This window comes from Dendropsophus ebraccatus, chromosome 3 (genome assembly GCF_027789765.1).
Source record: "Dendropsophus ebraccatus isolate aDenEbr1 chromosome 3, aDenEbr1.pat, whole genome shotgun sequence".
Lineage (NCBI taxonomy): Eukaryota > Metazoa > Chordata > Amphibia > Anura > Hylidae > Dendropsophus > Dendropsophus ebraccatus.
In genome coordinates, this window is record NC_091456.1 from 147,844,721 (window position 1) to 147,870,277 (window position 25,557).

The 25,557-nt window shown below is 38.8% G+C and overlaps 1 protein-coding gene across 14 annotated transcripts in view; it reads right to left on the reverse strand.

The window, feature by feature from the left end:
• MEF2C (myocyte enhancer factor 2C) overlaps positions 1 to 25,557 on the reverse strand; it is a 209,541-nt gene that overhangs the window by 95,226 nt on the left and 88,758 nt on the right. For 13 of the 14 annotated variants that reach the window (XM_069962894.1, XM_069962899.1, XM_069962892.1 and 10 more), the window contains one exon: positions 8,147 to 8,340. In XM_069962894.1, coding sequence (XP_069818995.1) covers positions 8,147 to 8,200 — 54 coding nt within the window. In that variant the 5' untranslated portion in view covers positions 8,201 to 8,340. Of the gene's footprint in view, positions 1 to 8,146; positions 8,341 to 11,029; positions 11,290 to 25,557 lie in introns of those variants that run through there. The other variant, XM_069962889.1, reaches the window with a different exon arrangement.

The following is a 25,557-nucleotide window of genomic DNA, read 5'->3' on the forward strand; positions in this document are numbered from 1 at the left end:
ATGGGAAGACAGACGTCTAATGCGCACAATGCATTGAATAACGGAGGTTTTTACCGTGGACATCAAAATAATGAACATGATCATTATTTTCGGACGTCTTTTGGAAACAGCAGACTTTTTTTTAACAGTTATTCACACACAGTTTTTATTTTCTCACCATTCTTTCTCAGTTTTTACAATTAAATTCAATGGACTTTCTAATTAAGCCACCCCCAAAGGCCAATTAGTAACCCCAAACAAGAATAATGTACAAACAGCCATCATTGTACTAAGGGTAGACCAGGCTGCTAAATGACGTCCGTTATTTTAGACTCAAAATGACGGACGTCATTTTAAATGGCGCTAAAAAAATATTGTGTGAACATAGCCAAATAAAGAGTAAGGAAGACCTTGTCATTCACTCTCTATTCCAGATACACTTTTTACCCTAAACATAATGATTTGCTATTCTGTAGAGAATACAATGGGCAGATAAAGCTGTTTATCTTCTTGTTTATCTTGTACATAAACTTGATCTGGGTGTCTGACTATTGGGACCCCCCCCCCCCCCCACTGTGAAGCTGAGAATAAACTTGTCAGCCAGAAACCTACTTCACACTGACGAGGGGCAACTACCCTGAAACGATCGTCTGTAGATGGATGGCTGCCTGCCTGCCTTGGTAAACCCTTGTCATGAAGCAATACTCGCCACAGAGTTAGGCTTTGACGTAAAAGGGGCCACCTTGGTATTTCCCTATTTATGTTCCAATACTCGCAACCAATTGGGACTTACTTTTACGTTTACGTTTCAGGGTGGTTTGGTGATCTCCCTTACTGGGAGTCACCCCCTTGGCAATAGGTTTTCCTCCCCAGGAGGGATATCTGGCTATTCCCGTGTTTTGAGACTCATAACTGAGGCTCCACGGACCCTTCTTTTGCATATGAGAATAAACTTGACAAACAGGACTACAAATTTGACTACAATTCATTGTCTATAGGACTGATCGACACTCGCTTGCAGTGCCTTTAGAAGGCATAAGTAATCGCATGGTTGGGCAGCACGGACAATGGCTGTATTTTTCCCATGGCCTTTAACATTGATTGTTACCGGCTGCACACCTCCTGTTTACATAGGGAGATGTAGGTCAAATTTTACCGCTGCACAAAAGATCCAATCAGTCGACGAGCAGGTACTTTCCCTCTCATCAGCTGAATTATCACACTTTTACATAGGCCGATTATTGGCCCAATGAGTGTTTTTAGGAATCTATTACATAGTCTATCATCCCTATAGCAACTCTGATCAGGATCACATGCTGCAGTCTATGACTCCTGTTTCAGGCAAGTTGTGAAACCTATGTCCTATCTGCCCAAGAGAACTGCTAACTGGTTTAGATGGATCATGTAACACACCACATGACTCCACAGCCCACAGTTTGCAGCCCTCCTATTTGGCAAATTGAGAGTCTGTTTAAATAGGTTTGTCATAGTGATAGGATCTGTTTAAATGTCATCCAAGATATATTAGTTCAAATGACATTGTCATCTTAGGTTCTGTTCACATTACATCATACCCTAATGCACAATGCACTTTCTTACACAGTGAGTTATTGCACAAAAAGTGTACAGTGTTGTATATTTTTTTTCTTCTTCTTAAAGTTAAAGGCCATAGGAAACATATGTCGGAGCTTTCCATCAATACATTGGATAAATTCCTGATCTATACCTTTGACATAGGGCTTGGATGCAGTCTGCACAGAGGTAGACAGACATTCAGTCGCTCACCACTTTTCATAGACTATAAATTAGTCTCCAGGTGCAGATCGTGTACGACTCCTACGACACGCAGCATCTCTATGTCTTATCCCCTCTGATGTCATTTTGATAAATAGGCCAGACATGGTCATCACATAGAACAGGACACACAATAGCTTATCTTGTCTAGGAGGCCTGGAGTGCACATGATGTGTTCTAAGGAACAGAACTGGGTCACTGTACCTCTACCATATCCTGAGTGCACTTCATTTTTTATAAAGAGGGACACAACTGCCGAATCAACGCAAGGCCATAGAATAGATGTTCAAAAAGTTTTTTTTTTTTTTTTACTAAAGTTATGCATATAGCATACGCATAGTCTTATTAATTTAAAAGCAGAACAATTACACCTTTTTAGAACATGTTTTAAATCTTATTATGTGAAATAATTAAAATTGCAAATAACTAATTTCCCATTGCTGGAAGGCAAATTACAGTTATTTCATGCTTAAAAACACTGCTAAATATCTTCTTCAGAAACAAAAACAATAAAACTGCAAGAAAAGGGAATTAATTCTGACACCAAGAAAAGTTTTCTGCTATTCTGAATATTGTACTAATCTAGTTTAGTCAGTTAAAGAGACAGGAGCGTGCCATGGGAACATTTCATGGTTGGCCTTTCTGTCATTCAGAGCATTATTCTCAGACACTATTATCTTAGATATCTGGCAGCATATCTTTATTTCGCCATCTTCACGTGTTTTAGTCGCTTTATATTCTGTGCGGTGTAGAAAGAAATATTCAGATGCTTTGTGAAAACTAACGGCTCTTGATGGACTTGTTGCTTTATTGACTCCTTAAAGCAGGGGTAGGGAACCTTGGATCTCTAGCTGTTGCAAAACTACAACTCCCATCATGTCTGGACATGGCTGTTCAGGCATGAAGGGAGCTGTAGTTTTGGAACAGCTGGAGAGCCAAAGTTCCCAACCGCTACCTTAAAGAGTCAACTTGCAAAGTTATCCCCTATCCTATATGAGAGAATGACAACCAGATTAGTGGGATCCGACTGCTTGGACCCCGGTAATCATTCGAATGGTGGAAATCTGTCACCCAAATGAAGGGAATGCACAACTCAGCTGGGTACCCATCAAAAAGCCTGCTGTGATGACATCACATAAATTCTTCATGTGAAGCTGCAGCCAATCACTGCTCTCCTTGGTCATGTGTTGTACATGAAGGCAGGGACCGCAGAGGGCAGTAATTGGCTGTAAGGTCATATGAACATTGAATATGACGCCATTGCTCTAGGTTCAACTCTAAAGCCATTTAGGTGCTAAATAAGTATTAAGTTTAGAACAAAAGGGGGAGTAACTGGTGTAAAGTAGAATTGTCTCAGTTGCCCCTAGCAACCAATCAGATTCCACCTTTCATTTTTCAAAGAATCTGTGAGGAATGATGGGTGGAATCTGATTGGTTGCTAGGGGCAACTGAGACAATTCTACTTTACACCAGTTTCATCAATTTCCCCTTAAGTCTACTTTCCTTTTTTTCTTTTAGGCTATGTTCACACAACGTGAACAACCGGCCGTTCCGTGACCTAAGTACCGTCCAGATGATCTTTCCAGCCGCAGAGCTCTGATGCGGGCGCATCAGCGCACACCCGCATCAGAGCTTCCCATAGCACACAGTGAAGCGAATGGCCGGAGCCGCCCGCCTCACTGTGTGAACTGACAGGGTTTCCTACGGCCGCAATTCATTGAAAAACACAACGGCCGTACTTATACGTAGTGTGAACATAGCCTTAGACTGTTTTCACGGTGAATCTCGAATACAACCTGTCCAAAAGATGCCTCCTGTCTCTGGCAACACTTTCTGAAGATCTTCTTGTCTATGTAGAGTCAATAAATTCAAATAGTGAATAAACACCCAACTTCTCACTGTGTGGGCCCTTCATGCCTCATATTTTCTGTTCTGATTACATTCTGATGTCTCACCTTTTAATTAAAGGGTATAACAAGCCTATATACACCTTAGCCCACCATGTGTGATGTTTAATGCTGCACTGTGTGAATGTGTGTCTGGCAAATTGCTAATGAAGGCAATTACTAGAGTACTTGCATATGGGATCCATGATGATAAACAACATGTATTGTCTCCAGTAATAGAAAATAAAGGAGATAATACAGATTACATTACAGTAAGATATTCCTTACATGCTCCTTTAAATGAGTTACATAAATAAAGAAGTAGCGGCGGAGAACACAGTAGCGGCAAATGCAGTTTTTTTTTTAAGTTTTTCGTTCAAATTAACTTTTGTCAGGAAGTTATATAAATTTGTATATTACTTCTATTTAAAAATCTTATGTCTTCCGGTACTTATTAGCTGCTGTATGTCCTGCAGGAAGTGGAATATTCTTTCCAGTCTGACACAGTGCTCTCTGCTGCCACCTTTTTCCGTGTAAGAAACTGTCCAAAGCAGGAGCAAATCCTCAAAGAGAACCTCCCCTCATTTGGACAGTTCCTGTCATTGACAGAGGTGGCAGCAGAGAGCGCTATGTCAGACTGGAAAGAATACACCACTTCCTATAAAACATACTTACTAAAACAGCTAATAAGTACTGGAAGACTTGATATTTTTAAAATAGAGTACCTACCATATCATAAAGGAATTTCAGGTGTATTTGCTTTTCTTCCTCTGAATCCTGGCCATAGGACCTTTGGGATTCTCATTTTAGGGGAACAAAGATGCTTTAAAGCAACTCTGTACCCCCCCCCCCCCCCCCCCAAACCACTTATACCTTCGGATAGCTGCTTTTAATCCAAGATCTGTCATGCGGTCTGTTCGATAGGTGATGCAGGGATTGTCCTAAAAAACAACTTTAAAACTTGCAGCCCGTGCCAAACAGGAGTTTCTGTGCCCTAACTTTGCACCACCCCTCCGTCCCTCCTCCTCCCTACCCTCCTCATCATTAGGAATGCCACTGGAACATTTTTTTCATGTTAAACACTGCACAGGTGCTTAACGATCCAGCCCATGTTCAGTATTCACACAGCTGACGAATAGGAGACAATCTGCCTGGAGCATTCCTAATAATGAAGAGGGTGGGGAGGAGGGATGGAGGGGTGGTGCAAAGTTAGGGCTCTGAGTCTCCTGTTTGGCATGGGCTGAAAGTTTAAAAGTAGTTTTTTAGGACAATAACTGCATCACCTGCCGAACGGACCCCAGGACAGATCTTGGATAAAGCAGCTATCTGATGGTACAAGTGGTTGGGGGGGGGGGGGCAGATTGTGGGTACAGAGTTGCTTTAACCCGCCCTACATGGATAGGTATGGGAAGCTGTCAAGCATCACTTTCCCCATTGAAGTATCTGGGAGCTATGTAAAGAGTCTAAGCAAGCTGCATTGACTGATAAATGGACATGACTTGTCTTCATTTGGCAAAATAACAGCCATAAGTTCATGTTCATGATCATTTTGACGGCCAACGTTATAAAATAATGGCCGTCATCATAAAAACAATGGCTCTTATTTTGAATAAAAAGACATTGTGTGACCATACCCTAAAGGTGTAATCCAGGCTTACAATACATGGCCACTTTTTGATCCAAAAACAGCACCACTCCTGTCCTTAGGTTGGGTGTGGTCTTGCAGCATAGGCCAGGTTTACATATGTCCGGCGGTGCGGCAGCGTTTCCCTCCGGCGAGAAAAGCGCCGGAGGGAAACGCATCATTAAACTGATCCCATTATTTTCAATGGGATCGTTCAAAATGTGCGGCGGTGAAATAGTGGCCGCCGCATCGCTGGACCGTTGGTGTGTTAGGACGCATCTTGCAGCGTCCTGACAGCCCGCCCCTCCGGCGATGCGGCGCCGCACCAGTTCAATTGAATAGAGCGCCGGGCAGGACGCATGCCGTTTGGCTCTGGCATTCGGCGTTCAGGCAAATAGCAGCACAGTGTAAAGAAATAACATAACATATCCCCCTGTGTGCTCTCCCCCTCCCTTATAGTCCCCCCCCTTGGTCCCCCAGTAGTATATGGCCCCCCCTATTGCTCCTCCAGTAGTATATAGCCCCCCTGTTGCCCCCCCAGTAGTATTTAGCTTCCCTGTGCGCTCTCCCTAGTAGTATATAGCCCTGCTGTGTGCTCTCCCCCCGTAGTATATAGCCCCCCATGTGCGCTCTCCCCCTCCCAATTAGCCCCTCGTGCTCTCTCTCCCTCCCAATAAGCCCCCCTGTGCGCCCTGCCCTTGTGAGCTCCCCCAATTAGTATATAGCCCCCCTGTGCGCTCCCCCGCAAATCCCATTGAAAGGGACAGGCAAACATACTTGGAAAAAAAATGTCAACTGATGAGAGCAACTTGTGACAACTGATGGCAACTGATGGAAACTGATGGTTTTTAATGAAAAGAAGGATAGAAAAACTGATGGCAACTGATGCATTTTTGGCATCAGTTGTGACATCAGTTGTGGTCAGTTTTTAGACAAAAAAACGCAACTGATGCAAACTTATATATGTAAACCCAGCCTAAGTTGCAGTGAAGTGAATGGAGCTGAGTTGTAATGCCACATACAAGCTCGGAACAGGGGCGGTTTTGTTTTTGCTAGAAAGTGGCTCTATTTTTTTTTTTATCCTTGAAAAGCCCCTTTAAGTGTGTGTGTGTGTGTGTGTGTGGGGGGGGGGGGGTTAAATAAAGATACAATACTATTAATTCAGTGATTTATTACTTGTGAACTACCTAAGATACCAACTAAGATGTTTCAAACCAAAGGGCTTAGCCCCATAGTCTCTATATGCCTTTATAAGCAGAGATGTGACCTGAAGATCCTGAGCCAGTATGCTGTATACCTGCCTGGGTCCCCCATTCATTAAGTGTCATTTATAGCACCGGTGAACATATTTACAGAAATTTACAGAAAAAAAAGGGTCAATGATGTAGATTTTCCTTTTGTTTTCCATTACATTTATGAAATGTCATATAACATGCTCATAAGTGTATTGCAAAGTGTTTCCATTAGTGACAGTGCCATTGACATATTCTCATTCATATTCAATGTTCTACCTTTTCAGCCAATCACTCTAGTCTATTGGAATCCTAATAACAAAAGTGTAGGCATGTAAATTACTAGTATTATTACTGATAAGGGCAATATGCATTTTATAAATCAAGTTCTATTAAAATTGATGAATCCATCACATATATTAACATATGTATTAGTGACTAGATACCATTACATTTCCTGAAGCATATTGCTTCTGTCGCAGGTATGGATCTAGCATATGTTAGCTTCTTGAAATAATCTTACTAATACCTATCTGGTTGCTATCCCAACATATCACACCTACAATGTTTAGATCACCACCTTCCTAGTGACCTCTGATTCTTTCTGAGCATCTGTTATGCTGCAGTAAGGATATATACACCCAACAGTGACTACTAGAAGATAAATGTAGAACACTGGGAGAGATGTTGTTGAATAATGATAGCGATCCCTGACTTTTTTTTTTTGTAGCTCGGTGTAACTTCTATACCTAAGGCATGGTGGAGTTAAGGGGACAGGCCGAGCAAACACAAATATTTCAACATTTGGCAAATATTTGTCATATTCTAAAAAATTTAGGAAATTGGGTCAGGTTATTCAAGTTTAAGTTGTTATGGTGTTGCGGTGTAGTATTTTTAAAATTTTTTATTACAATCTTAATTTAATTTTAAATTTTACACTGAAACCTCTTTAAGATAACCACCCAAAGTTACATTGTCTTCTATAGGGGTGGTATTATCAGAGAAAATGATCCCTATGCATAACGTATGGTCAACTGAAAATCGATCCACAAGGCTTTAGTTGGCTTCATTGTATTCCTGAACATATTAGCTGAAATGTAATGGGAACATAACATAACTGTTACTGTTATGAAGAAATCATATTCACTATTTCAATTAAAGGTAACCATGTTAGATGGAAGAAAAAATCTTGCAACTATACTATAAAAAAACCTGCTACTATTGTTTTCTGGAATATTTTGGTTGACTAGAACAAGTCAATGTGAGTACTTGTCTACAGTGACTATGCTAGCCAAGGATTCATCTCTCGTAACATATTTTCCTTTCCAATTCTATGTTGTGCTACAGTCGTATCCACCATCATTATACAGTGTTATGATCAGAGGGTGTCAACTCTTTTCTATGAGCGCGATCAGATGCCTCTATGCATGTTGCTGAGCTAGTGCCACTGTTGCCTTCCGTGACAATTAATTATTTTTTTTACTGAGACAAAATTCAATGTTTCTACAAAGTGCGTTGCTCTTAATATATTCCTTGTGATTAATTACACAAAAGTCATCGGTAAGGGGAGGCTCATTACTCTGCACACTGAAGGGATTTGTCCATAATATGCTCCATCCGTTCTCTCCTACCTGTCTGTTGCGTTCATCCATTATCCTCGTGATCTGAATCTTTTTTCTCCCCATAGTCCCCGTTTTTTCTTTCTTCTCTCGTCCTTAAAGCAATGTATTTTTCCTTCTTCTGCCCTTCTCACTTCTTTCTGGTTACAGTTCTTTCACTTTCCTATTGCCCTTTTTTTTCAGTTTACTGATCTCGACATCCGTACCTGTTTTAAAAATAGAAAAGAAAGTTTTTAAGTATAATCAGAAGTAAATATTAATATATAATTGTAATTTTATCAACTTTTATTAAAACAATAAATAAATAATCTTTGATGAGACTAAGGCTATATTCCAATGTTTTCCCCCTATGGTCACGGTAAGCGTCAGCAACCTGTCAAAAAAGGATGGTGACATCTCAATGTATACATTTGGAAAATGGAGCAAACATAGTCATTAGTTGACCATGCTGCCCTACTAAAAAACGTTAACTAAGACTCACACACCTGTTGTCTACCCTTTTTGCAGATTTATTAAGGGCCACTGGGCCTTTACGAATCTGCTACTCTGCAGTTCTAAGTGGGCGTGGCTTCCTGTTAGGAGTTACAACAGTTCACTCGCATAAATCATACTGATGGGCTGCTATGGCCACACCCCTTTTCTAAAGTAGACTTTTTAAAACTAAAATCAGCAATAAAGCCATGATTAATTCCTCCCAATGGTTCCATCAGGAGTATTCCGTGGTACACATAAGCAGCCTTTTTTAACATGTACCACATGAGAAAGTGGAAAATGTAATGGGAACATAGGCTAACCAACATAAAGGTTACTATGGTTTCTATGGAAAGTAAAGGAACATGCTACAAGCTGGTTCTATCTTCTGTCACAGACATGCCCATGCCCACTGTAATGAATCTTCAGATATGAGAACAAAAAAAGTTCAGCAGATCGAGGATTGGGACAATTGAAGTCCACAACTCTTTCCAGTTGTCTATTTAAGGAGGAGGAGGTGTATAACTTGACAAGTCATTTCAATATGTCTCCCTATCTTATAATGAAATTGTTCTGCCTCTAGTGTCTAAACCTACTATATAAAAAGTAAGCTATGCAAAAATAAACCAGTAAAGTTAAAAAAAAAATTAAAATAAATCCTGCCAATAATACACACAGTCCAACTATTATTCCACAGCAGTATCAACATTACCCTTGCTCATTCTACACCAGCTTCTTAAACCAAACATCCTGGTTTTTATTTGTAGGAAAAAGAAAACAACAGTCCTGAATCTTTCTTTATAAACAAGGGCTAAGTTGGTGAGTTGAGTGATTTTGCAGGACTGGCACAATTCTTTATTTTGACTAGGTGCTTGGTAAAGCTGATTATTCAAAAACACTGAACTTCCATCATAACACAACTATATGGAGTCCTGCAAAGTGCGTTTGAGAACATCAGGTTAATTTTGAGGCGGCGTATAAGAATTTTTGCAATTGCTATATCTAGAGTTTATAGGGTAAGCATATAAAGCATAAGGTGATAACTAAGAAAAAAAAAGATTAATAAGGGTACAACTCTCTGTATGGGATTACTTGACTAAAGAATGTGCTTTACTAGTGCCTTAAAGAGTTAAAGGTGATCTCTTTGGCAGGATGATACAGGACCATGGAGCATATCACTGTTGTTTATAGTGATGTCCATCCGTGCGCCTTACAGCCAAACTGATGGATCTCTCCAATACAAGATGTAACACTAAGCCGATGTCCTGGCAGTTTAATCCATTGTTTGGCTCTAATTCAAAGCTGCTGAGGTAGAAAAGCTGCTTCACACTGGGGATGAGGACTGAGACACTGCCTGCTTCTTTGAATAAAAAAAAAAAACCCACACAGCTCGTATATCCGATTCACCTATTTTCCTTCTTTTGACTTAGCACTTGCCATGAAAATAGCATTGCCAAAGCTATGTATTGAAAGATGCACACTGCTTTTATTTGCCACTTAATACAACAATACTTCTCACTGGCAACATATTTGTGCATGTATATGTACAAAATGTAAGAGTACTGTATATGTTGACTATACATACTTCTATGGTAAAGTGTATATATATATATATATATATATATATATATACTGTAGATAGATAGTATACACCATACCATAAAAGTATGTATAGTCAACATATACAGTACTCTTACATTTTACACACACACACACACACACACACACACACACACACACACACATATATATATATATATATATATATATATATTTTTTTTTAATATATATATATATATATATATATATATACACACACACACTTTTATGGTATAGTGTATACTGTATATTGTGCACAACTATGTGTCCCATTACTGTTTGGTGAGATATTCAGTACATGCGTAGGTTGTATAAAAAATAAACATACGTAGAATACAACAATATATCCATTAAAGTAATTTAAACATTAAGACTTCACAATAAAAGAATCTTTACAGACCATGATCTGCTGGGTGCAGGACACTTTAAGCACATGTAAACAAGCACATCTCTTGAAGTGAGACATCACAGCCATCTTTAAATAGCCTACTTCCTAAATTCAGCCTAAACTATGGAAACAACTTTCTAGTATTCTTTAGGCTATTTATAAGTAATACCAAAAAATAAAACAAACAAAAAAAAAAAATCCTGCGTAACCAATGAGACTGAGTAAAAACACCATAACAATATTTACCCATTATACAGGTTAACACTATATAGTAAACAGCACAAAGCAACAACACAGAAGAACAAATATTGATTTTAGATTTGGGACTGCATGTAATGACTTGGAGAAAACAGTCTGACTCCACAAAGCACAAGAAACAGCATGAAATGTGACCATATGAGATTACACTTGTTCTCCTGTTTTGACACACTTCTTACCTTAGACATTAAGTTATAGAGTAGTTCACAGGCACATGCAGGACCCAAAGGAGCTTAATAGGCTTTCTCTGTAACCGTAAGCCAATATGCTAATCCCCAGCAAAGGCATATGGAACTATTTCCCCTGCTTTCTTTCAGCTGAAGCCAGTGGCACTATCCACTTAGAGCACTGTGCCTGCGTAAGCTTCTGTTCACACAGGGGTGGAAGGTCAGCCTGGACGGCTTACAGGATTGGTTAGCAGGATGAAAAGCTGATTTATGGATCACGACTGTGGAACCCAGTGAGAAAGGAGAAATCACCGAGCAGCCAGGAAGGATATAATCCTCTCCCAGTACAGTAACAGAATGCTCAGTCCCTCCCACCAGCCTTATCAGGGCTACATTTTATACTTTCAAACAAAATGTTTGAAACAGCTTGTACTAAAAGTAAATAATAGCATGGTACTGATAGCAAAACTATTCCCCAAATTCTTTCAAAGTACTTCATTCCTAAAAAAAAAATACATAAATAAGAACTATCATAGGTAATATGTCAGCCCCTGATCACCTCTCTCTCTATATTAATATTGACCCTTTTTAACCGTTTCAATGCCATGGAGACATGCATACCTATATCTGAATCGTAACATAAATCCACAAATACAAACATGCTTCATTTAGTATAATATTTATGTTTTGCCAATAATTATATTGGATTTCGGTTGTACCTTATGGGCCTTATAAATATCTACCAATGTTTGGCAGTAAACTAACTTCTCCTTAGTGTTGCTTAATTTATGTTGTCAGGAACATAAATTAAAGGGGTTGTCCAGGATTAAAAAAAAAAAAAAAGTAGCTGTTTTTTCTTTTCTTTTTTTTTTTTAACAGAAAGAGTGCCACTCTTTACTCAGTTTGAGTTTGGTATTACAGTTCAGTTAAATTAAAGGGGTTATCCAGTGCTACAAAAACATGTCCCCTTCCTTCCAGAGACAACACGACTCTTGTCTTCAGGTCAGGTGTGGTTTGCAATAAAGCTCCATTCACTTCAATAGAACTGACTTACAAAACCCCGCCCAAGCTGGAGACAAGAGAGGGGCTGTCTCTGGAAGAAAGTGGCCATGTTTTTGTAGTGCTGAATAACCCCTTAAAGTTAATTGAGCTGAGTTGTAATACCAAACACTACCTGAGGACAGTTGTGGCACTGTTTCTGGAGGAAAGAAGTTCTGATTTTTGTATCCTTGATAACTCCTTGAAAAAGGTTATCCAGTGTAGGGACATCTTTTATGTAATGCTGCCCTGGTGGAAAACATGCTTACCTCTCCTTGCTCCCCCTGGTGTTGTGCTGTGTCCTCTCTGGTGTCTCCCGCTCACTGTAGCCACAGCTACTTCTAAGAGAAACTCAACTTGAGAGTGACAGCTCCCTTAGCCAATTACTGACTGGGGCGCTGTCCCATCTCGGTCACTGATTGGCTGAGAAGGCTGTCTCGGAAGTGTCAGAGGCTACAGTCAGTGGGGGATACAGGAGAAGAGGTGGAGGCAAGGAGCACAGTGTCAGAAAATAAATAATACACCACTTCCCGCAGGGCATATAGCAGTTGATAAGTACTGGAAGACTTGAGATTTATAAATAGAAATAATTTAAAAATGTATATAAATTTCTGACACCAGTTGATTTGAAAAATATTGTTTATCCATTTAATGACCTATCTTTGTCAGATCAAGTGGAGGAAAAAATTATGGAATCATCAACACAAAAAGTTAGTGCTTTGCAGCATAGAGCATCGTCTCGGACCACGTTTTTCCCATTTTATATCAGATTAAGATTGGCCAAGTATGATCGAGCTGATTATGACATATTTTGGTGATGAAGCCAGAAAATTCAGGAATTAACCAAACACTGTCTTATACCATATATGTGATTGGTCTATTGCTAAGAAGCATCCACTATGTCTGGTGATTCCACCATTTTTTTCAGGGATTTGGGTTAATGACTCTACGAATGAGATGTCCTGAATGATGAGTTAGCAAAACTTCTGTATTCACATCTCTCTCTTACTAATGTCCTGCTACATCTCTCGGTGACACATTACAAACAAACGTCCATCCATCTGTCTATGTTCAGGCTCTCAGAGGGGATTTCCTGTTCTATTCACAGTCATTATGTCAGCTCTTCACATTGATCAATGACAAGACTGGGTTACATTATGAAGCCTTACGTATCTATTTGTATAATATGGTGTCAAAATACTCCTGAATGCACAGGACATGGCTAGACGGAGCGAGGCCAATTTATCAAGATTTGGAAAGATGGAGCAGGTGCCTATAACAACTGATCGGAAGAGCCTTAAGAAACTCTGAAACTTAAGATGTAAAATATAAATGGCCGCCATAAGAAACTCCTCAACTTGTTCTTTGGCAATTTTTAATAAATAACTCTTAGCGGCTCAACCAACTGCAGAGGTGATAGAGATGATAAAACTCCATCACCAAGATACTTGATTCACCAGGTACATGGCGTTATGGGGCAAAAGAGACCCTATAAAGATGCCCCCACTTCCACCTCTCTTCCCCTCCCCCCATGTGCTGCAGGTATATAGCAGATCCACACAGGTATTAGCCCTATTGCCATTCAGTGTCCCACTATAAGGCTATGTTCACACAACGTTTTTCATTTCCTTTTAAAATGACGTCCGTCATTTTGAGTCTAAAATAACGGACGTTATTTAGCAGCCTGACCTCCCCTTAGTGCACTGACGGGTGTTTGTACATTATTCTAGTTTGGGATTACTAATTGGACTTTGGCTGCGGCATAATTGAAAAGTTCATTGAATTTAATAGTAAAAACGGAGACAGAATGGTAACAAAAGGAAAACTTTGTGTGAACTACAAATAAAAAACGTCCGCTGTGTGCAAAAGACGTCCGAAAATAATGATCATGTTCATTATTATGACGCCCGCGGCAAAAATGTCCGTTATTCAATACGCTGTGTGCATTGGACGTCCGTCTTCCCATTGACTTCAATGCATTGCATTGCAGTCAGTTAAATCTCGGCAAAAACAAACGTTATTTTAAATATGAAAATCAGCCGCCTTTTTATTTTATTTTTGATGTTGTGTGAACATAGCCTTAGGGTGAGTTAAGGAAAAACTGCTTTCTGCAAAGGGGTAAAGTGCTGACAAGTGCTAAAACAAGTAATGCAAGATAGCATTTCTCATTTATACATAGAAAAAGTAATTTGACAAGTTAAAAGCCCTTTAACCACTGTCTACACCATGAACATTTTCATATTTTTACATGCCAGAAGCATAAACTACAGAAAAATGTGGCTGGCTCCAGTTTTGGCTAAAAGCTGCAATGCCAAAGAACAACAAAAAAACAACATAAGATGCTCTGCCCACAACAATGCCACCATAAAGTGAGAAGACCACTGTTATAAAAAGATGGTTCTTCTTTAGTGAGGTTATGTCAGGATGACCTATCTACTGGGTGTCTGATCTGTGTGTGAACATCAACATCCCCCCCCCCCCCCCCCCCCAAGTACATTGCTCAGCAGTTTTGAGCAATTCTATAGTAAATGAAATAGCATTGCATATGCTCAACCACAGTTCCATTCACTTGTGAGGGGGGAAACAGACACCAATGCTCCTGACAACAGGGGTCCCAGCAGTCTGGACCCCACTGATTAAATATTATCCTCTAGCTAGGTGATAAGTTAATTATGGAATAACCCCATTAAAATAATTCAAAATATGTCATGTTTAAAGTATTAAAGGGGTAGTTCACCCATTTTTCCCCTTTAAATAAACTGGTGCCAGAGATTTGTACTTTAGTTCTATTAAAAAAAACAAAAAAAAAACTCAAGTCTTCCAGTACTTATCATGTTCTGCAGGAAGTGGTATTCTTTCCAGTCTGAAGAACAGAAGAGATTTTCTATGGGGATTTGCTACTGCTCTGGACTGTTCCTGACATGGACAGAGGTGGCAGCAGAGAGCACTGTGTCAGACTGGAAAGAATACACCACTTCCTGCAGGACATACAGCAGCTGATAAGTATGGGAGACTTGACATTTTTTAATTTTTGGTGAATTACCCCTCTAAAATAAATTTTTAGGCGGCTTATAGCAGAACTCGTCTAAAAACGTCAGGCTTATACAATTTAAGATCCTTGCTCTTAAAATGCCTATCTGGATCATGGAAATAAAAAGTACAGTTGATGCCAGCCAAGCGGCTTTCAGTAGTCACATAATACTATTTGCTAATGGCCTGAGATGGGGTTGCCACAAACATTTTCCAAAAGCTTGCCAGTAAATCTGTTAGGATTTTGGTTCTGTTGCCAATCGACCTCCTGTGTTTAAAACGTATTTGCTACCATCCATCCCACCTAATTTGTGAAGCCATTAGCAATTATACCATTGGCTGCTCAGTCAGGGAGTAAATCAATTGTGATTTAAACTCCTTTGAACAGGCTATAAGTGAGCTATCATTTGCAATCTTCGTTCAGGCAGCAAGAGAGTGATTGAACTGTTAGCATTTTACCTTGCCTTTCATGAGCACACGGCAGTCTAAAGGTTTTACAATCATTTCTGACACTTAAAAAGGCAAAGAAGCCTTTAAAGTCAGATAATGTTAAAGCAACATTTCCTGATGACAAAAAGAGAAGTCAGACAACTCCACGCAAAGGAAAAATCTGGTAGTTTGTCATAGTCAATAAACTATAACACATATATCTTGACATCCAATTTCCTTGAAATTTGTTTCTGCAGTTCCCTGCATTATATCTTGGAATCTGGCCGAAGTCTTCCCATCTTAAATAACTTGGGTTTCTTAAGCAGAAGTCACCTGTGTTTCTGTGTTGTCTGTTGTGTGAGGTTTAGAGATGAGCACAACTCCAGCATGTTCGGTATATGAATGGCTGAAGGAGTAGGAAGCAGCCCTAGAAAATCTGGGAAAACATTGATACAGCCTATGGCCAAGTTCTCGCAACATATTTTTTCAATTAATATCGGCCGTTGTTGCAGATTGCAACACTGGCCGTCATGAATTAAAAAAAATTCTTTGCATTAATTCCTATAGAAACCCTAAAAGAGTGTATACACACAGGGATTTCACATAAAAAACTGACAGGTCAGACAATGTAAAGTGTGGCTCTGGCCACACTTTACATTGTCTGCTATGGCTAATTGCAATGCAGGCACACCCAGAATGCGCCCGCATTCCAATTAAAAAGAAATGAAGTTCATCTGGGATGAACTTCACTGACACCAGCCATTCTGTGACACATGTATGTCACAGAACGGCTGCCATCGTACACTGTGTGAACCTGGCCTATGGCTGTATTCATGTTTTCCCAGACTCCCTAGGGCATCATCAAACTTCTTCAGACCCCAGTATTCAAATGCAGAATGATTGGACTAGAACATGCTCAAGTTGCACTAATTTCTAGTGTAGTTGTATCATTTAAAAGGGGTTATCCCTTATGTATAGAATAGGAAATACATAGCTAATCAGCAGGAGTCCAACCACTGTGACCCACAATAATGAAGGTTAATTGTCCCCTGAATTAATGGAGCAGCAATGCACATGCTCACCCACTACCCTGTTCATTTTGTATGGGACTTCTGAACATCAACAAAAACTACTGCCCCAAAATTGGCCACTTTCTCAATGGCTGAGCCTGCATGCTGCCACTCAAATTACTCATGGGACAATTTTTTGTTAGGTCCCAGAGGTCACTTTGGATAGGGAATAACTTTTAATCCTCCTTATCTACTAAATTGGGTTAACATTTCCCCAAAACAGGAATGTCATATAATTTTAGACTGCTATATAATGCCATCACCTCTTTGTTTCTCATTCACTTTCTGCGTGACAGTGTCAGTCTTCACTGCACTAGTATTCTATTTTTATTCCATAAGAACAGAATGAACAGTGCCATAATTCCTTTTCAAAGAGAGTATTTCAAACCATGGGGGAGATTTACAGACACATTGGGGGAGATTTATCAAACATGGTGTAAAGTGAAACTGACTCAGTTGCCCCTAGCAACCAATCAGACTCCACCTTTCATTTTCCAAAGAGACTGTGAGGAATGAAAGGTGGAATCTGATTGGTTGCTAGGGGCAACTGAGCCAGTTTCACTTTACACCATGTTTGGTAAATCTTCCCCCATGTTTATAGGGAATATGCACCTATTATTATAATATTATATATATTATTATAATAGTGAGCATGGCTGCATCCATTACTATAATCTAAGCAAGGCTACCTTTATAACTGAATAATAAAGCTTACTGTATGTTTACACAATAGATAGGGTTACATTTCATATAATTCTCTCACTGTGGTTATTATATTGTGCTTGTGTTTATGTTGTAGCTTTTTTTTTATTTTTGGCAGGCGATTCATTTACTTAGCTTTGAAATGTGTGTATTGTTGTATATGTCTCCATTCATTCATTATGCTGGCCAATATATTCTCTCCCCAAAATCAAGCGTGAATGGATCATGTAAGGTCCATAATATATAACATGTAATGATGCATCTAAAGACTTCCAAAATGTTACAATCCAGTAGAAAAACTGTTTAGATGTATTAGAACTTTGCATAATATAGATACTCACTGTATACAAAATGCTGCAAGAAGGAGTTGGAATCAAATGAAACTTTATATTTGTGAATGTAATGATGATATACGGTATATAATGATTGGGTTATGTATGTACAGCAGACTTCCTGTCTAAAAGGTCACAGACAGCAGACCTCATTAATACGCCAATGTCTACACCATAAAGTGAATACTATTTCATATAGCACTTTCCATTATCTATCATGCTAAACTGTTAGTCCCTTATGTATTTCCCTATATTATTAGTATTATTATGCAGGCTGCAGGGCACATCTATGTAATTCTTTTTTAGATGACTGCAAGCTGATGGAAACAAATGCGTTTTGGCAGCGGTTTGTCCCATAGAAATGACAGTAATTGTCATGATCAACTGTTTGCACAAAACGTATTGAGGTGAAGCATCCGTGCCCCAATGAAAAATCTGTAACAGGGCCCCATCTATCATTTATAGTATTGGTGATTCTTGTATGTTAGAAGGCATTGGGGCCCCTTAAAACACCAGGGCTAAGGTGCAGCTGGATCCTCTAGTTTGGACGCCCAACTAATAAGCTTACTGTATTTGGGCAATACCTATGTTGTATAGTGTCTTCTCATGGAAGATATATATATATATATATATATATATATATATATATCTTGTCGTAACTGTATGTTATTGCATCTAACTGCAGATATGACAAGGTTTTAAGGGTGCAAATATAGATGCAAATTTTCCCACATTTCAATAATCACTACGCTACAGAATTGTACCATTCCCCTGCCTATGTATACGCCCGTCTTATTATCTTATTTCTTACAAGCCTTTGGCAAAAATGTAAAAGATTTCAGATTGTACATGAAACATTATATTTATGTATGAAGACAAATCCAAGTCATCGATGCAGCGGGCCGGTCTTTGTGTTCGGAAATTCTTATATATATAAAAAAGAAAAAAAAAAAAAGAGGATATTCTGGAGAGAGAGGACAATCTGCAACATTCTGCAAGACAAACATAAAAATCAGACTGCTCACTGAAAAATGAGGAACTCGAGTTTCACAGACTTCTGTTCGCCGTATGTTGCGGCAAGAACATAGAGCAGAAGGAAGAGTGATTTAAGCCTCAGTTAAGAAAAAAGTGGAGATGGACAGAAGCTGATCATCTGCCCAAAAATAAGTGCTTTCTGTATGTCTATATACTGTCTCTCTGTCTTCTCTGCTTTAGGAGAATCTTAACAGAATGGCAGGAAACACACACCAAGTGGTCACGGAAGGATGTGATGTCAGCAACCACGAACAATAAAAGGTGTAAAGGTGCTTCCTTCCCTAAACTGTTCCAGAAGTACAAAATGGGAACCAAAACTTGACACTTCCTTCTCTGAGCAGAGTTGTCTCTATTTGCCCTGAAGCAGCACCCTGAACACACTGCCTCCTGAGAAGGATGGAGCGTAAAAAAAAAACAAAAAAAAAACAGCCTTTAGTGTGGGTAAAAATAAGCTCAGAATCATGGAGAGGTATAAATAAAATACAAGCTCGAAATAGAAAAAAAGAAATATGACTGGCAGGATGAGACATAATGATGGCTACACGATGATGTCTTAACTATGAGCCCTGATGTCATTGCTGTCTGGGCATTATAAAATGTACAGTATGTATTAATAATAATATGTATAATATATTTCCAGATAGGAACTATAGAAATACTCTCTCTATGACTAGTTTGTAGGTGCAAGTGGGGCCCCATAGAAGATACCAGTATTATGAATGACAAATTGTAGATAGTGGTATACCCTGTTATAGATATCTTATACCATACCACAACCCAGGAGATTCAAGTCATGTCTCTGCTCTCTATATACTGAATACATTCCACTAAAACGGAATCGTTTACATCTGGAACATGTGCACGACGTTCTCTATTGCATAACCACATACATTCCCCCCCCCCCTTCCAGGTGAGTAGTAATACATGCTTACATTCTAACCGATAAGGACATGTTGCAAAGCAAACATTCAAGGCTTCTCAATACATTAAAAAAAGAAAGTGTGATAACAGAGTAACAGCTGAGTGAGAATACATTCCCTGGAACACATGTACATTTGTTATTATCAGCTTTCAGTATGCATAATGCACATTGTAAGTAGTGTAATAGCATCTAGATATCCGTAACAGTAGAGACAAATCTAGTGCTTATTCCCTGTGGGGCTTCAGGATGTATTTATTTGTAGTGGTTTATAAAAGTTTAGAAATTTTTTTTTTGTTACTTGTCAGATCAAATTCTCTATAGCTCCTGTCTGTATTATGACTCATGATGTATTTCTGAAAAACAGGCATACCAGTGTATTGTGGGTCCACTAGAGTTTAAAAGAAAAAGGTATAGTAAATTCTGTAGTCTTAAATAATAATATACACACGTTTCCTGGGCTTTGAAGGGGATCTGTCACTAGGTTTTGGTGCCTTTAAGGAGGGCAGCAAAAACTAGAGACAGAAATGCTGAACAGATCGGTGTATTACTTACATCATTTTGTTCAGCCATTCTCCTAATATGCAGGAGAATAGGATTCTTGCCACACCCCTCCCCCCGCCCTCCAGCTGCTGATTGACAGTTCGCTTCCTATACACAGCATGGATAGATCAGCAGCTAGTGGGCGGAGTTTTCTGCTTCTCATGAATAAGGAGGACTATTGGGCTCACATACATAATGGAGAGGACTACCTATTGTCTATGTTATTCAGAAGGGTATCTCTGAATCAGCTGCACAGATTAATGTAAGTGATACATCATTCTGTTAAGCTTCTTTTTCACTATTTTAAGCTATCCTAGATAGGACAGCATAAACCTGTCTCTTTAGGGAACCCTATTGACTCATTTATGTTTATATTTGTCTATAAACTATATTTTTTGCTGTTTATTTTTTATGTTGCCCAGTCCTGTTTGTACAGTGCACTTTTTTTTCAGACCCTGAAAACACATATCTGTTATACCGAAATCATAGTTCAAACAAAGAGAAAGAAAAAATAGTTCTTACATACAAGACCACTAGGACAACAGCTTGCTTACACCTGAAGAAGGCCTCATTATTGACCTAGACCTGCGTTCTCAACATATAACAAATGTTTTCAAACTTTATACTACTTACTAATAAAGATATAGCTGAAACTGCCAAAATGGAAAATAATGTGACTCACAACATACAAAAAGACCAAATCCCACAAAAAATGAACCGTCAATGGCAAGCTGAGATGACAACATAATGCTAGATTTACCATGAGAAAGAAAGTCATGTCATTAACACTTGCTATGTACTTTGCTAATGTTTTCTAATGTTTGCCAAAACCGAACGTGCAATGTATAACCTAATAAATTGTGCACGATTTCATGCAAAATACAACAGCTTCCCTAGCCTACCCTTAGTCAATCAATGTCTCCAATGTGTTGTAATGCAAAGTCTACTGTGCTGTGAATTGCCTGTTTAATTTGAGATTGCTCTTTGGGTGCTGCTGCTCTGTCGCTTACTGACACTGTCTCCCAGAATCATGTTGCTGCCAGAGGGACTGCAATATATTACAGAGAAAATGACTGAAGAGATTTCTCTGGCAGAAAAGGGGTTAGCTCTCGCTGCCTGGAGACAGATTCAGGCACAATATGCAAAGATGGCTTGGAGAACATATCAATCTTCCCTGGAGTCCACGACAGCTGAAAACTTTGCTGTAATATTTCCACTGTTACTTTTTTCCCAAGGACAAAGGAGATAAAAATGTATGTCAAATATGTAGAAGGATGGAGGAGGAAAAAAACAAACCAGAACACCTGCATATGGTTTCTTCAGTTGGAAATTGCCAGCTTATTTGAGTAAGCCCTATACCATACTGTCCTTATGTATGCCTATGGCTTATTATCCATTGTCAAACTGTAACTCCCACTATAGCCATCAGGTCGTCTTATTTTTCCCCAATTACGAGATGGTACAATGTCTATGACAAAACTAAAAAAATGCTGGTTGAGAAATAGGGGTATTTTTCTTACCTGGGTTCTTTAGGCACCAATACTAAGAGAGTTTATAAGAACAGTAGTGAGTCAGACCCCGGTGGCGGTGGTCCTAAGTCATTTTTTTTTTTTCAATATCTGCACATTTCACTGTTTACACATGTGAATATGCCCATTTCATTCTCTTTGGGAAAGTGTATGGTTTGTATTGTAGTAAGGAAAATGTGAACTAGCACCTAAAGAGACCAACTGAGTATTTCTAGGTTTGGCCATCTCAAATATTGATAAAAAAACTCAGAGCAGAATATTAAATGGGTTGCCCAGAGAAGAACTTACTCATGGGTGGTGCAAAATAAATAAATAAATAAATACCCATGGCCACCTGCCCCAGTTCCACAACATTTCTATTCTGATGGCACATAGTCTCTATCCCATCCACTTCTTCCTGCTTCTAATGCTGAGCCAACCCTGTTAGAACGGCCCCCTGTTCGCAGGAGTAATCCGCCTCAGCTACTTATTGGCCAAGTTCCTGCAGGGCTTATTAGAAGCATGAACAAGTAGAGAGGGCAAAAGATTGAACTTCATCAGGACAGCAGTGGTAGGGATCAGGGCAGGGGAGTATGGGTTGTTTTTTATTTTGTCAACCCCTTTAATGGAACACTTCAGGGGAAACTGATACACACTGGTATTCCTAGTGCACAGCTTTGGGCGGAGACGTTTTTTTAGAGTAATGCATTCACCACTTTACACCTCACATTTGGATTCCTATTAGATATTTTATAATGTATCACTTTAAGCCAAGTCCCTCAAATCTTTCTCTATCTCTAGATACATTTACACATTCTGGGGCCAATTCTAGGGGAATCATATGCACTTTTTAAAATAAGTTTTGAAGTACTTCTGTAACTATTGGTGGAAAAGTTCTCCAGGTGGCACAAAACTAAGGTTTATAATACATATGAGGAGGACTCTAACTTCCCTCCCCTTTTATATCCATCATAGTGGCTCTTTATATCTATTGTCTTTGTTTTTACAGTCCATCGATTGTTGGGGCAACCTATTATTACCAAGATGTTTTTCTCAATGGTAGGGAGTTGGGACACTTAAATGGCAAATCATAAACCTTATCTCGTGTGAAAACTACCTACCTATAAAAACACATGGTTTAACGCCCCTTCCCTTTCTTCATTTTACTTTCCAAACAATTGAAAGAGAATATGTGTATAATTAAGGCAGATCAATGACAGGTGGTCTTTTATAGTGACAAAATGATATCTATCACTGCTAATGATAGGTCATACAGTGTAGACAACTACTGAAGCATGTAAAAGCTATAGCTCTATATCTCTAGTCTTTTATTATATAACCTATGTTTTCATCTGAGAGCTCCGATTAGGTTCTGTCTCAAGAGACCTTGTGTCTAGGTCTCGGGATACTTTTAGACAAAGTAGTCAAGCAAGCTACTACATGGAATTAAGTCCTTTAGCTCATGTGTAGCTTTCCGAAGGGATGAATATCAACTTTATAAAAAAAACTAGTCCATAATTTGCATTTTGCTCTTCTAAACATGCAGACCTGCTGCTAGGAACAGCCAGAGTCATAAACTATATTTGCTCAGGGCTAAGTAATGGGAAACACACCTACATTGGTGAAATTGTCTAATTTTGGTTTCTATGCAAATATTTAATCCTGGTAAATTTTAACATGGAATGATGTCTAGTGCAGTTCTTAAGGAAATACCTTCACTTTTTCAAATACTAAATCACAAGGTGTGTATGGCAGTCACCACTTGGTTTGGAGAGCAATATTCTGTACTGCAAATATTGTTTCTGGAATTTAGGACAGAATTTTTAATTATGTTTTCGTTTTTGTGTACAGATTTTTTTTCCAATCTGCATTTTGTTTGTTGACTAATATTACCTGTCTATTAGGGACTGCAGAAGGAATAAACAACCAGACAAAGATCATCCTTTCCCCCTATCGGGAGAACTTCATAATCATATCACATAAATGCTTTCTTTCTTTCTTTTACTGAAAATTATCATTAAGTGATTGTCTGAGAAGGGCAGTTCCTATGGGGACCATGTGTCCCAGAAATAGGGAAGAAGCAATGATGAGGTAGGTCTGGGAACCTTCCAAACAGCAGCTGCAGGGGACTAGGGGGAGGTGAGTATCACTTTTTTTGTGCCCCAGCCACATTTCTTTTTTTCTATCCTCAAACAACTCCTTTAAAATCATTTGTAGACAATACAACTTTGAAATTAGATGGGACCGTCAAAACGCACAAATGTGTTTTTTTTCTTTCATAAAAACGGTTATAATATAGGAATTTTCTAAAACTGGTACAGTAATACTAGTTTGGTAAATATTATGGTTATGAAGATATAATAAATTTAGTTTACTTTGCCCTGATTAAATGGGAGGGGGGGGGGAGAGTAAAAACTGAAATTATGATTCAACTGAAATATTTATTTTCTTGATATTACTTAGTAATACGGAATGAAAAGTATAATCTGGCCATTACATAGTGATTGCCATCTGTGTAGTTCATTCCATATTAAGGTTTTTGAGAGCTAACACAAAACAAAACCCAAATGGGGAGTCATAAAAATAGAAAAAAATATAGATATATATATAACAAAGAAATAATATTAAAGCCCAATAAAGAAAAAAAAAAAAGAATTACTAGTGCTCTGATATGAGGCCCATGAAGTGGGGGGTGGGGGGGGGGGGCAGTTCTTTCCTGCCTAAGGCAACTCCTTCAGTGCTAGCTAGCACTTGTAATTACCATGCTGAGCATCAATTATCCCCAGCGTGACTGTCTATCCCTCTGTAATCATATCTATAACATCAAGTTAAATGGGAAAGAGAGCCTTGTTCGGATCACAAGAGATGACTACAGAGCTCCTGCCTGAGTAAGCAACCAGCATGAGGCTGATGATGATTACTGACTTGCACTGGAAACTGACAGTGAAGAGTAAGGTCTTCAATAACAACCCCCAACATCTGAATGTACAAGGATAACTTGACCCAGCCTGGCATACATCTCTACAATAGAGATAGCATTACTTCATGTCATAAAATAGCACATTGCGCTACTCTGTTCAGATCAAACTGTGGCACATTGTCATTTATTTAGCATTTAAATGGACAGATTGCTCAATTTATGTGACAATAAAATAAGCTCCTCATAATGCGCCCAACACATAGAAGACAATATAGCGGCAAATTGTGCATATGCCGTATTTTAGCCTTGCAATGAAAAAGTTAAGGGTTACATTTTGCAGTAAATTAGGAAAAAAATATTGAAGTCAATAAAAGGTTATGTTACCATGAAAAGAGGAGATTGGGTTTTACGCAGGTTACGAAATCCAAGGAATTTTATTATATCCCTAATTATTTCCAATAAATAATGCATCATTAGCCAAGAAGAATATTCAAGAAAAAGTTTCGGTTGTCGCCATTTGCCGAGTATCCTTTAAGTTTTTGATATTTTAATGTGTTGTCTGATGTGATCAATGAATCGAGACAGCTATCTAAACATAACTCAGATAAAGATGTAGGATACTGCTGTCAAGTAAGACTTGCTAAGCCAATTTGTCACTTGTACTCCTTTTCCCCCCCCCCAACTACTTTTGCATCCTAATCAACCTAATTAAAGCTGTGTTCAATCAAACCCTCTGATGACAATTTGCACACTTCTATCCCACAGTGGTGTCTTTAAAACAAGAATTAAATTTGATCTTCTGACAGCAATTATTAAATGATCCCATCCGGCCCCAATTACGGCACCTAGAATAGGGTCCTGACTACACTACGCAGATTAGCCATTTCTTGCAAATTTTCTTCCACTGTGGAAAATTTCTAAACAAAGCCAATTAAATACAAGTTCCCAAATCTGAAGTGTGGCTGGATGTGAAAACCATTTACTTTCTTATAAATCAAATAATAAAAAAATTCA